This window comes from Mytilus californianus, unplaced genomic scaffold (assembly GCF_021869535.1).
Source record: "Mytilus californianus isolate M0D057914Y unplaced genomic scaffold, xbMytCali1.0.p SCAF_30, whole genome shotgun sequence".
NCBI classification, from domain to species: Eukaryota; Metazoa; Mollusca; class Bivalvia; order Mytilida; family Mytilidae; genus Mytilus; species Mytilus californianus.
The window spans coordinates 2,530,789-2,543,536 of record NW_026262680.1 but is presented as its reverse complement, the minus strand read 5'-3'; the positions used below and the strand labels follow the sequence as shown (position 1 = coordinate 2,543,536).

Below are 12,748 nucleotides of genomic sequence, written 5' to 3'. Positions count from 1 at the left end.
ATGCATGCTAAGTATATCACCGGCTTTCTCTAGAATATATGCTACATTCTTAAACACCCCAATGAAGATCAGTTGATTTATCACTAATGCACTAATCTTTTCTACCAATAAGCTTAGATAACTGTTCATTTTTAACTTGATATATGAATGTTAATTATCCATCCGCTAACTTACGGGTATTTGTAATGCCAGAAACCAACGGTTTAAACCTTTTGCGATTATCATAGTTACATAGTATAAAACAAACCTCCCTACTTTTGTCGAAATAAATGATTTAACTAAAAAAAGATGTATTTGAGGAGAGAAAGCTGCTTGAGGAAGTCGTATATAGGCTAAGAAATGGTGTGGCTTTTATTTTGAAAACAGTTTATTTAGCCATGCACTGCTGTATCGTGAAAAATTATAAATGTAGTTTTCGAAATTGCTTACTTTTGGAAAAAGATAAACAATTAGTTTTTTCACAAAAGCGTTAAAATAAACTCACATTTTTTTACTTAAATATTAAAATTACTAATATATCAAACAATAAGAATGACCAAAAAAAATACAAAATAAGGGAACGACTTTCGAGTACACACGTACCTTTGAATATACATGTATCGGCAAACATATAAAAAAATCTTTTTTAACTTTCAAAGTTTATTTATTCTACTCTTTTTATTCATTCTGAATGTCTTGTAAAACAGATATATGTTAACAATATCAATTATAATGATTAAAGAGAACACAGCAACAATAATTAGAGCTCCAGTATAGCCAATGTAGGCCGACGACGGTCTAGGGTCGTCCGCACAAGTACGGCGGCGGATTGTAGAAGATAATACGTCTTTGTTCACAGCCAGAATTTTTTTTAATTCTTCAATTCTCTGTTCAATATCAATTGTTATGTTTAAAAATAAAGAACAGGCGCATATGCAAAAGCCAGATGTTGTTCCGGAAGTTACACTAGTAGTTCTTTCTGTTATTTCCTGGTTGTGTGTTGTTGTTTTTGTCATATCTTGGTTATAGGTTGTTGTTTCAGTCAAGATTGTTGTTTCTGGAATATCAAGGTTATAGGTCGTCTTCATGACAATGGTTGCTGCTGTTGAAACCTGTTGATGCTTAGTTGATGTTGACATGTCGCTTGATATTGATTCAGCTGTTGATATTTTGTCTGTTGTTGATCCAGATGTTGATATTTTGTCTGTTGTTGATCCAGCTGTTGATATTTTGTCTGTTGTTGATCCAGCTGTTGATATTTTGTCTGTTGTTGATTCAGCTGTTGATGTTTTGTCTGTTGTTGATACTATGTCCGTTGTTGTATCAGATGTCGGTATTTCTGAATAAAAGTACGGGGAAAGATTGGATATGATTTAAAATCATGTAAATCTTAGCTTAACAGTTAACATTTTGAATGAAAATGAACTTCACTATTTCTTAGTTTTAATTTAATAATTTTTTATCTTTTTATTTATCTTATTATTATGTTTGTTGGTTCGCTATCATGAATCAGAATAAGAGAGATGAGATATTTCCGGAATAGTAAGTTAAAATGCAGAAAGAACAGTCGTACACAAGCATCGCACAAGTTGGCACTCCGAGGCGGGTGGGGAGCAAGAAGGTGAACTGTGGTTTATTTTTATCAATAGTACCGCTTAAGTCGACGCTAGGGGCCGTTTTGGCCTTGTTGTAGGGTATGAATGATTCGTTCATTGTTGAAGACCATACATCAACTGTCAAGATGAAGAACAGGAATAAAAGCCCTGTTCATTGATAATTTTCTATGTATTGTGTGCGATTTTGTCCCATGTACATTTACTCCATGGCCTTTCATTTTCTACGATACTGTTGTCAGATCATTAAAGATGGCATATTTTGGTATTAATATTGATTCACTCATAGGGTCTTAGCATCGGAAATAAACACATTTATTCTATAACCAGTTGTTGGCATGATACGGGTTATGTTCTTCTCATATATTTTATGATGGTATGATACTAAACCCCTAACGGGAGGGATTGTGCTTGATTTTCATATGATGAAGACATAATCTTTCAATCAGTTTAATTGAGGTCTGGAGCTGGCATGTCAGTAACTGCTAATAGTCCTTTGTTAATTTATGTACCATTGTCATTTTGGTTAGTTATTTTTGTTACCTATTCTGACATCGGACTCGGACTTCTTTTAAACTGAGTTTTACTGTGCGTATTGCTGTGTGTTTGTTTTTTCTACATTGGCTAAAGGTATAGGGGGAGGGTTTATATCTCACAAAACATGTTTAACTCCGCCGCATTTTTGCACCTGTCCCAAGTCAGAAGCCTCTTCCTTTACATACGATATCGCTACTGGTTGCTTTTTATTCACCAAGGGTACCTAATATCCAAACAAAATTCGAAAATCTTAAACTGGGTCAATCGATGTAGGACTTAGGGATAGTTCGGAGAATCGAGAAGTTGCATTTTACGCATTGCTTCGGTTCTTGCATGATATACATGATACATTTGTAAATTTTAGTTTCCTATATGGCAAAAGTTATATTATGACATTTTCAGTTTCTGTACCAATCTACCCTTAAATGATTTGGGCTATTTTCTGTAGGCTTTATATGGAATTGATGCTTTACATGTTTTGTGTATTTGGCGTCAAGCTTTTGGTATCAAGAACATGAAGGCTATTCGAGAAACATGTGTCTTGTTTACTGAAATAGGTGTGATACATCTACTTAAGAAAACTGCAATCGGTGCACGATACCACAAGACCACATATTCATGCCAAACGTAGCTGGTACATGTTAGCTAAATGTGATGAATATGAACTTCCTGCAGCTTAAACTCTTAATTATCTAGGTATACTTACGCTTCGAAAATTCTCTCTCAAAGAGGTTTTGGTATAATTTGATAGCGATGGATAAGTAGAAATACCAGATACCCGTCGCTTCTTCTCTCTCTCTCTCTCTCTCTCTCTCTCTCTCTCTCTCTCTCTCTCAATATTCAACAGGTGCTGATACAGCCATTTTGAAAGGGGGTCCAACCCCCCGGAACACCACGAACTTTCAAAGAGTCGACAAAAAAATCAAGGAATAAAAGGAGGGTTCCAACCCCCGGAACACCCTTTGATCCGCCGATGTTCAACATGTGTAAATGTGCCAGATTGTATGTATTGAAGATATAAAAAACTATGTATATCCATTGAAACTTACTAACATCATTTGTAAATGCAATCAAATGTACAAATTTTGCAATTCATAGTCATAAAAGCACTTATAATCTTACCATTACAAACTGGTGAGCTGTTATCCCATGTTCCATCAATTAGACAAGTTCTCGTCAGATTCCCGGACACCAACACATGTCCTATGTCACATGTGTAATAACATGTATCACCATACATATCTCCCGTTTGACTTATCAACGTTGATCCGCTGTAAACGACTGGTGTTTGACATCGTATGACTGAAAAAGACACCAAATGTATGAGGGTCTTGATGGGATTTTCAGAATACAGAATGACGAGCAATGTGCAGAATAAAGAGACAAAATATATAAAATAGAGATTAATAGGGTGCTAAAATATAAAGAATAGAGAATAATGGGCAAACAAATGTAAAGAATAGAGAAAATGGCTAAAAAATAATACAAAAATGATGGACCCATATCCAGACCCTCATGTATGGGTCGAAAAATTAACTCTTATGTCGGGTCAAGTGTTCTTTAATATAATTACAATTTGCAATAAAACTCATCATAGAGACCAGGCTTAAAATTTTGTCTTTCGTCTACAAAAAAATCATCAGTGATACAAAAAAAGTTAAAAAGACTGGCCAAACAAGTACGAAGCTGAAGATTTAGATTTATATGGTAAAACTATAAAATTACCAGTTACATCAAAGAGGGGCGAAAGATACCAGAGGGACATTCAAACTCATAAATCGAAAATAAACTGACAACGCCAAGGCTAAAAAAGAAAAAGACTAATATCCAAACAAAATTCGAAAATCTTAAACTGGGACAATCAATGTAGGACTTAGGGATAGTTCGGAGAATCGAGAAGTTGCATTTTACGCATTACTTCGGTTCTTGCATGATATACATGATACATTTGTAAATTTTAGTTTCCCTATATGGCAAAGGTTCTATTGTGACATTTCAGTTTCTATACCAATCTAACCTTAAATGATTTGGGCTATTTTCTGTGGACTTTATATGGAATTGATGCTTTACATATTTTGTGTATTTGGCGTCAAGTTTTTGGTATCAAGAACATGAAGGCTATTTGAGAAACATGTGTCTTGTTCAGGGGCGGATCCAGGATTTTGGAAAGGGGGGCGAAGTATGTAAAGTTTGCCGAGCGGAGCGAGGCGAAAATTTGTTGGCCCTGTTTTGACTTAAAAACATAAAATAAGTGTAAAATTCATTTTTTTAACGGTTCCTGACATGGCATGTATATTTATAGTAAAAGTGTAAGGGTTCAACTTGGTCATTTTTGATGCCGTATTCTCCCCATTAATTGTCTATTATAAAATAATTGGATGGATCCAAAGCTATGTACTAATATATTTGATGTGGGACTTGTCAGTAAAAAATGGACATGGAAAATTCTCGTTTGTTGTATGTTTAGTTAGCATATCCTCACACAGATTTCTTGTTGTAAACAAGATATACGCCGGGCTGTTCAATGAAATTTACAATACGACCGATACGAGTTAAGAAAGACAAACACGCAATTTTTATCCAAATGTTGAAATGTTTCACCCAACAAGGGAAGTGAGGGGTTCCAAATCAACCAAAGGCTACGAATGAGTCTGAAATGCCACACCCAGCAGGCAGGTTGCAGTCGGGCCTTGAAAAAATTATTCAATATATCAGTTCGGCGAAACAGACATTCCGGTCAGATACGGGATTTACATGTAAACCCTCGGCCCCCAAAACATTAAGCCCGTTTTTATTCATCATGTTCATTTAATGCTAAATAATTCAGTTGGAAATTTTTGTTTCTAATAGCAAAAAAGTGGACAAGATTATTGTTTTCAATTCAGATACGGCCAGAATTTTTTGTTTTAGGCAAAAATCAGGGTCAGAATTTGTTCTCTCAAATATCCCAGACTGCTCCCTCAAATCAAATGGTCCGTACCATAGACTTTAAATCTATCTAGAGCTTACTGACTGGGGATCATTATTCAGCTATGTTATTAATAGGCTGGGGCGTGTGGGGTTAAACATGTTTTCGTAGGTAGATAATATTGCTGTGGAACTTTTTTTCATGAGAGTGTAATAGAGTATTACTTTCTGTTTGGTGGAATTGTGAAATAGAAGTCAATACGTTCTTGCTCAATCCTTTGTCGCTTTGAAGGTGTCAGGCTTGTCACCCTCAGCCTAAGCAATGTGTTACTGTAATTTGAATTTCAAAATGACTGAGTGACGTTTTTTCGACGCACTGGACAACTCCACCGTTGCGAATCACATGACTTTGACATAATCAATAATATATTACAGTAAATACGAGCGAAAAATATCTTTATAAGTAAAGAATTGTCGCATAAAAATTAAATACACGGGAAATGGTAAAGTTCACGGAGTCTAGTCTAATCAATCATTTTACAAAAAAAAAAAAAAAAAGTGCAAGCAAAAGGGGGGGTGGGCGTACGCCTTCTACGCCCCCCTCTGGATCCGCCACTGTTGTTTACTGAAATAGGTGTGATACATCTACTTAAATCCTTTTAAGGAAAACTGCAACCGGAGCACGATACCACAAGACCACATATTCATGCCAAACGTAGCTGGTACATGTAAGTTAAATGTGAATAATATGAACTTCCTGCAGCTTAAACTCTTAATTTTCTAGGTATACTTACGCTTCGCAAATTCTCTCTCAAAGAGGTTTTGGTATAATTTGATAGCGATGGATAAGTACAAATACCAGATACTCGTCGCTTCTTCTTCTTCTTCCTCTCTCTCTCTCTCTCTCAATATTCAACAGGTGCTGATACAGCCATTTTGAAAGGAGGTGCACCCCCCCGGAACACCACGAACTTTCAAAGAGTCGACAAAAAAATCAAGGAATTAAAGGAGGGTTCCAACCCCCGGAATACCCCTCGATCCGCAGATGTTCAACATGTGTAAATGTGCCAGATTGTATGTATTGAAGATGTAAAAAACTATGTATATCCATTGGAACTTTTAACATCATTTGTAAATGCAATCAAATGTACAAATTTTGCAATTCATAGTCATAAAAGCACTTATAATCTTACCATTACAAACTGGTGAGCTGTTATCCCATGTACCATCAATTAGACAAGTTCTCGTCAGATTCCCGGACACCAACACATGTCCTATGTCACATGTGTAATAACATGTGTCACCATACATATCTCCCGTTTGACTTATCAACGTTGATCCGCTGTTAACGACTGGTGTTTGACATCGTATGACTGAAAAAGACACCAAATGTATGAGGGTCTTGATGGAATTTTCAGAATACAGAATGACGAGCAATGTGCAGAATAAAGAGACAAAATATATAAAATAGAGATTAATAGGGTGCTAAAATATAAAGAATAGAGAATAATGGGCAAACAAATGTAAAGAATAGAGAAAATGGCTAAAAAATAATACAAAAATCATGGAACCATATCCAGACCCTCATTTATATAATAAAACTATAAAATTACCAGTTACATCAAAGAGGGGCTAAAGATACCAGAGGGACATTCAAACTCATAAATCGAAAATAAACTGACAACGCCATGGCTAAAAAAGAAAAAGACTAATATCCAAACAAAATTCGAAAATCTTAAACTGGGACAATCAATGTAGGACTTAGGGATAGTTCGGAGAATCTAGAAGTTGCATTTTACGCATTGCTTCGGTTCTTGCATGATATACATGATACATTTGTAAATTTTAGTTTCCTATATGGCAAAGGTTCTATTGTGACATTTTCAGTTTCTATACCAATCTAACCTTAAATGATTTGGGCTATATTCTGTAGGCTTTATATGGAATTGATGCTTTACATATTTTGTGTATTTGGCGTCAAGCTTTTGGTATCAAGAACATGAAGGCTATTCGAGAAACATGTGTCTTGTTCACTGAAATAGGTGTGATACATCTACTTAAATCCTTTTAAAGAAAACTGCAATCGGAGCACGATACCACAAGACCACATATTCATGCCAAACGTAGCTGGTACATGTTAGCTAAATGTGATGAATATGAACTTCCTGCAGCTTAAACTCTTAATTATCTAGGTATACTTACGCTTCGCAAATTCTCTCTCATGGAGGTTTTGGTATAATTTGATAGCGATGGATAAGTAGAAATACCAGATACTCGTCGCTTCTTCTCTCTCTCTCTCTCTCTCTCTCTCTCTCTCTCAATATTCAACAGGTGCTGATACAGCCATTTTGAAAGGGGGTCCACCCCCCGAGCACCACGAACCTTTAAAGTGTCGACAAAAAAATCAAGGAATAAAAGGAGGGTTCCAACCCCCGGAATACCCCTGGATCCGCAGATGTTCAACATGTGTAAATGTGCCAGATTGTATGTATTGAAGATGTAAAAAACTATGTATATCCATTGGAACTTTTTAACATCATTTGTAAATGCAATCAAATGTACAAATTTTGCAATTCATAGTCATAAAAGCACTTATAATCTTACCATTACAAACTGGTGAGCTGTTATCCCATGTACCATCAATTAGACAAGTTCTCGTCAGATTCCCGGACACCAACACATGTCCTATGTCACATGTGTAATAACATGTGTCACCATACATATCTCCCGTTTGACTTATCAACGTTGATCCGCTGTTAACGACTGGTGTTTGACATCGTATGACTGAAAAAGACACCAAATGTATGAGGGTCTTGATGGGATTTTCAGAATACAGAATGACGAGCAATGTGCAGAATAAAGAGACAAAATATATAAAATAAAGAGACAAAATATATAAAATAAAGATTAATAGGGTGCTAAAATATAAAGAATAGAGAATAATGGGCAAACAAATGTAAAGAATAGAGAAAATGGCTAAAAAATAATACAAAAATGATGGACCCATATCCAGACCCTCATTTATATGATAAAACTATAAAATTACCAGTTACATCAAAGAGGGGCGAAAGATACCAGAGCGACATTCAAACTCATAAATCGTAAATATTAGATAACGCCATGGCTAAAAAAGAAAAAGACTAATATCCAAACAAAATTCGAAAATCTTAAACTGGGACAATCAATGTAGGACTTAGGGATAGTTCGGTGAATCTAGAAGTTGCATTTTACGCATTGCTTCGGTTCTTGCATGATATACATGATACATTTGTAAATTTTAGTTTCCCTATATGGCAAAGGTTCTGTTGTGACATTTTCAGTTTCTATACCAATCTAACCTTAAATGATATGGGCCATTTTCTGTAAGCTTTATATGGAATTGATGCTTTACATATTTTGTGTATTTGGCGTCAAGCTTTTGGTATCAAGAACATGAAGGCTATTCGAGACACATGTGTCTTGTTCACTGAAATAGGTGTGATACATCTACTTAAATCCTTTTAAAGAAAACTGCAATCGGAGCACGATACCACAAGACCACAAGTCATATTAATGCCAAACGTAGCTGGTACATGTTAGCTAAATGTGATGAATATGAACTTCCTGCAGCTTAAACTCTTAATTATCTAGGTATAATAATTACGCTTCGCAAATTCACCCGTCGCTTCTTCTTCTTCTCTCTCTCTCTCTCTCTCTCTCTCTCTCTCTCTCTCAATATTCAACAGGTGCTGATACAGCCACTTTTAAAGGGGGTCCACCCCCCCCCGGAACACCACGAACTTTCAAAGAGTCGACAAAAAAATCAAGGATAAAAAAGGAGGGTTCCAACCCCCGGAATAACCCGTATATCTGCAGATGTTCAACATGTGTAAATGTGCTAGATTGTATGTATTGAAGATGTAAAAAACTATGTATATCCATTGGAACTTTTTAACATCATTTGTCAATGCAATCAAACGTACAAATTTTGCAAGTCATAGTCATAAAAGCACTTATAATCTTACCATTACAAACTGGTGAGCTGTTATCCCATGTACCATCAATTAGACAAGTTCTCGTCAGATTCCCGGACACCAAAACATGTCCTATGTCACACGTGTAATTACATGTGTCACCATACATATCTCCCGTTTGGCTTATCAACGTTGATCCGCTGTTAACGACTGGTGTTTTACATGGTATGACTGAAAAAGACACCAAATGTATGAGGATCTGGATGGGATTTTCAGAACAGAGAATGACGAGCAGTGTGCAAAATAAAGAGACAAAAATATAAAGAATAGAGAATAATAGGGTCCTAAAATATAAAAAAATAGAGAATAATCGGCAAACAAATGTAGAATAGAGAAAATGGCTAAAATATAATACAGAAATGATGGACCCCTATCCAGATCCTCATGTATGGGTTAAAAAAATTAACTTTAATGTCCGGTCAAGTGTTCTTTAATATAGTTACAATTTGCAATAAAACTCATCATAGATACCAGGCTTAAAGTTCTGTCTTTCGTCTACAAAAAAAATCATCAGTGACGCAAAAAGAGTTAAAAAGACCAAACAAGTACGAAGCTGAAGATTTACATTTATATGGTAAAACTATAAAATTACCAGTTACATCAAAGAGGGGCGAAAGATACCAGAGGGACATTCAAACTCATAAATCGAAAATAAACTGACAACGCCATGGCTAAAAAAGAAAAAGACAAACAGACAAACAATAGTACACAAAACACAACCTAGAAAACTAAAGACTAATTAAGCAACATGAACCCCAACAAAAATCGGGGGTGATCTCAGGTGATCCGGAAGGGTAAGCAGATTCTGCTCCACATGTGTCACCCGCCGTGTTGCTCATGTTATTACAAACCCGGTAAATAGTCTAATTCGGTAGGTCACATTCGTGAAATGGGGAACATATCAAGATTTTCGTTTTTTTTTTCCTTATGTATGTTGTCAAGGGAAGCACGTGCAGTCATGAATGTTGAACTTTATTGAGAATTTTTATTTTTTTTATTTTTCATTTTCATTATCTTTGATACCATCAACTTGTTGAAATTAATTTCCAGGTCGAAAAAAACGCTATTTTTGTTATACTATTTGTAATAAGAAATATTACTTCAATCATAAACGTATTGTCTGTAACTGTTGAGCAAATTGACATGAGCGGTGAAAAACAAAAAAAAAACAATTTCTACAATCAAACTTATTTCTGTAACCGTTGAGCAAATTGACATGACCGATGAAACACAAAAAAACTTTGTACAATCATAAAATTGTTTCTGTAACCGTTGAGAAAATTGACATGAACGGTGAAATACAAATCAAATCTGCAATCATATCAAACTTACTGTCTGTAACCGTTGAGAAAATTTCTGTAACCGTTGAGCAAATTGACATGAGCGATGATAAAAAAAAAAAAAAAATTCTACAATCATAAACTTACTTCTTGTAACCGTTAAGCAAATGAACTTATAAGCGGTGAAATACAAAAAAAAATGTACAATCATATTAAACTTACTGTCTGTAACCGTTGAGCAAATTGACATGAGCGGTGATTCACAAAAAAAATCTTTCCAAAGACCATAAGGCTGCAAAATGGTGATACAATTTATATTTATCAACTTAGGTTCCAAAGGACCCCAATTCGTCCAGGCTTGTGTCGCTCCTTTATGTGTTTCCACTCCACCTGTAGATGGGTTTTCTACATATCCTATATAGTAAGTCCCTATAGTTGTCAGGTTTCTGTATCATATGAATATATAACTGCTTTAACTTTATACAAATAATTAGTCGGCAATATAGCAAGCACAGTCGATATGTGAGCGAATTTTTTTTCTTCAGAAATTTGTTTTGTCCTGTTATTGCTTGGTTTTAGTTTCGATTTGATTCCGTTTTTTTCAGCTATATTAGGGAAGTCATTGTTCTCGCGTCATCTGAGCGCTTTTTTGATTTCTCCGATTTCTTAAAGTTTCCTTGATAATTCGAATCAATCTTTTCCTGTAACTTCAGAGGATGATATTATTTCAAGAAATAGGACGGAATAAAATCTTATTCTAGTAATTAACAAAAATGAAATTGTTTGTTTCTTATTTTAATAAAACGTGTATCGAATTTCTTGTTTAGGTGTGTACATTTCTGTTTTAAATTTTCATTTTAAAACAAAATACTTATAGTGCATGTTGAATATAAAAATAAGAAAATGTGGTATGATTGTCAATGAGACAACTCTCCACAAGAGACCAAATGACACAGAAATTAACAACTATAGGTCACCGTACGGCCTTCAACAATGAGCAAAACCCATGCCGCATAGTCAGCTATAAAAGGCCCCGAAATGACAAATGTAAAACAATTCAAACGATAAAACTAACCGCCGAATTTATATACAAAATAATGAACGAAAAACAAATATGATACATAGCAACAAACGACAACCACTGAATTATAGACTCCTGACTTGGGACAGACACATTCAGAATGTGGCGGGGTTAAACAAGTTTAAACAAGATAGCGCCAACCCACCCTTAACATGGGACAGTGGTGTAACAGTACAACAAAAGAACAAACTATAAAAATCAGTTGAAAGAGGCTTTACTCATCAGATGGATACCAATTGAAATGCATCTAACAACAACAGAGTGGACGTGGCAGGGTACTTATACATCCCAACAACAAAAACACACTACGTACAGATCTGAGAGTACTCGCAGTTACTGGCAGCTAGTTCAAAGCCAATAACAACTAATAAAAACAATTATGCATCTAAGACTAAAATATCAATTAGTACACATCCAATTGATTTAATGTAAATGTCCCCTTTGTATCTTCCATTTCTTTTTTATTTGGAAATTACAGAAACATTTGACTTTTACTTATAAAGTTTGTTTTCTCTTTTATTGTGTTAGTCTCACGGGGGTAGGTTTTTTTTATAGTATTTTCATTTCTGTATTTTAGAACTGTTTTTAATACAACATACCGAACTTTTATTAGCCAATTAACCACCCTCTGCGCTTCAAGGTTTGGAATAACGGAATATTCAAGTCCACATGCACCTATAGCATTTCCATAGACATTGTCAATCCAGTAGCAATATAATTTTAACCCGTCTGTGTATGAAACTCCATTTTCCCTACAATCTCCATAGTTGAATTTGATGACTAAAACAAATAAATCTTATTTTTATTTTATGGTATTCTTTCATTAGAATTACCTAACCGAACATGGGTTAAACGATTACGTATTTTATGGACATTTCAAATTTCTACAGCTGGAATAGCTGTATTTGTCAAAACCTTTCGAAATATTGAGTCCTCAATGCTCTTCGACATTCAATTTGTACTTTATCTGACCATTTTAACCTTTTTGATTCGAGCGTATCTGATTAGTCTTTTTTATACGAAACGCGCGTCTAGTGTAGAAAAAAATATTCTGGTATATATGATGAGTTTATTATCCTATACTTTTAAAGAATTTCTTGATAACTCTTTCCAAATATAATAGATATAGGAAGATGTGGTATGAGTGCCAATGAGACAACTCTTCATCCAAGTTACAATTTATAAAAGTAAACCATTATAGGTCAAGGTACGGCCTTCAACACTGGCTCACAACGAACAGCAAGCTATAAAGGGCACCAAAAAATTACTAGTGTAAAACCATTCAAACGGAAAAACCAACGGTTTAATCTTTATAAAAACGAGAAACGAGAAACACGT

The 12,748-nt window shown here is 35.0% G+C and overlaps 1 protein-coding gene across 1 annotated transcript; it reads right to left on the bottom strand.

The window, feature by feature from the left end:
* Window positions 1-632: 632 nt before the first annotated feature.
* On the bottom strand, window positions 633-10,763 carry LOC127736431 (mucin-22-like). The gene is made up of 4 exons (XM_052246976.1): window positions 10,552-10,763; window positions 7,641-7,820; window positions 6,230-6,409; window positions 633-1,318 (listed from the first exon to the last, which is right to left on the bottom strand). The coding sequence occupies exons 1-4, from the start codon at window positions 10,577-10,579 to the stop codon at window positions 633-635; spliced, it is 1,074 nt and encodes a 357-aa protein (XP_052102936.1). The 5' UTR covers window positions 10,580-10,763.
* Between the last annotated feature and the right edge of the window lie 1,985 nt (window positions 10,764-12,748).

Bases quoted from the DNA above. Each gene is read 5' to 3' on its own strand.
- LOC127736431 (XM_052246976.1), bottom strand. From the start codon at position 10,579: ATGTCAATTTGCTCAACGGTTACAGACA. The intron at 7,821-10,551 runs GTAAGTTTAATA...TGTCTTTTTCAG, and splicing joins TTGCTCAACGGTTACAGACA to TCATACGATGTCAAACACCA. The intron at 6,410-7,640 runs GTAAGATTATAA...TGTCTTTTTCAG, and splicing joins CAGCTCACCAGTTTGTAATG to TCATACGATGTCAAACACCA.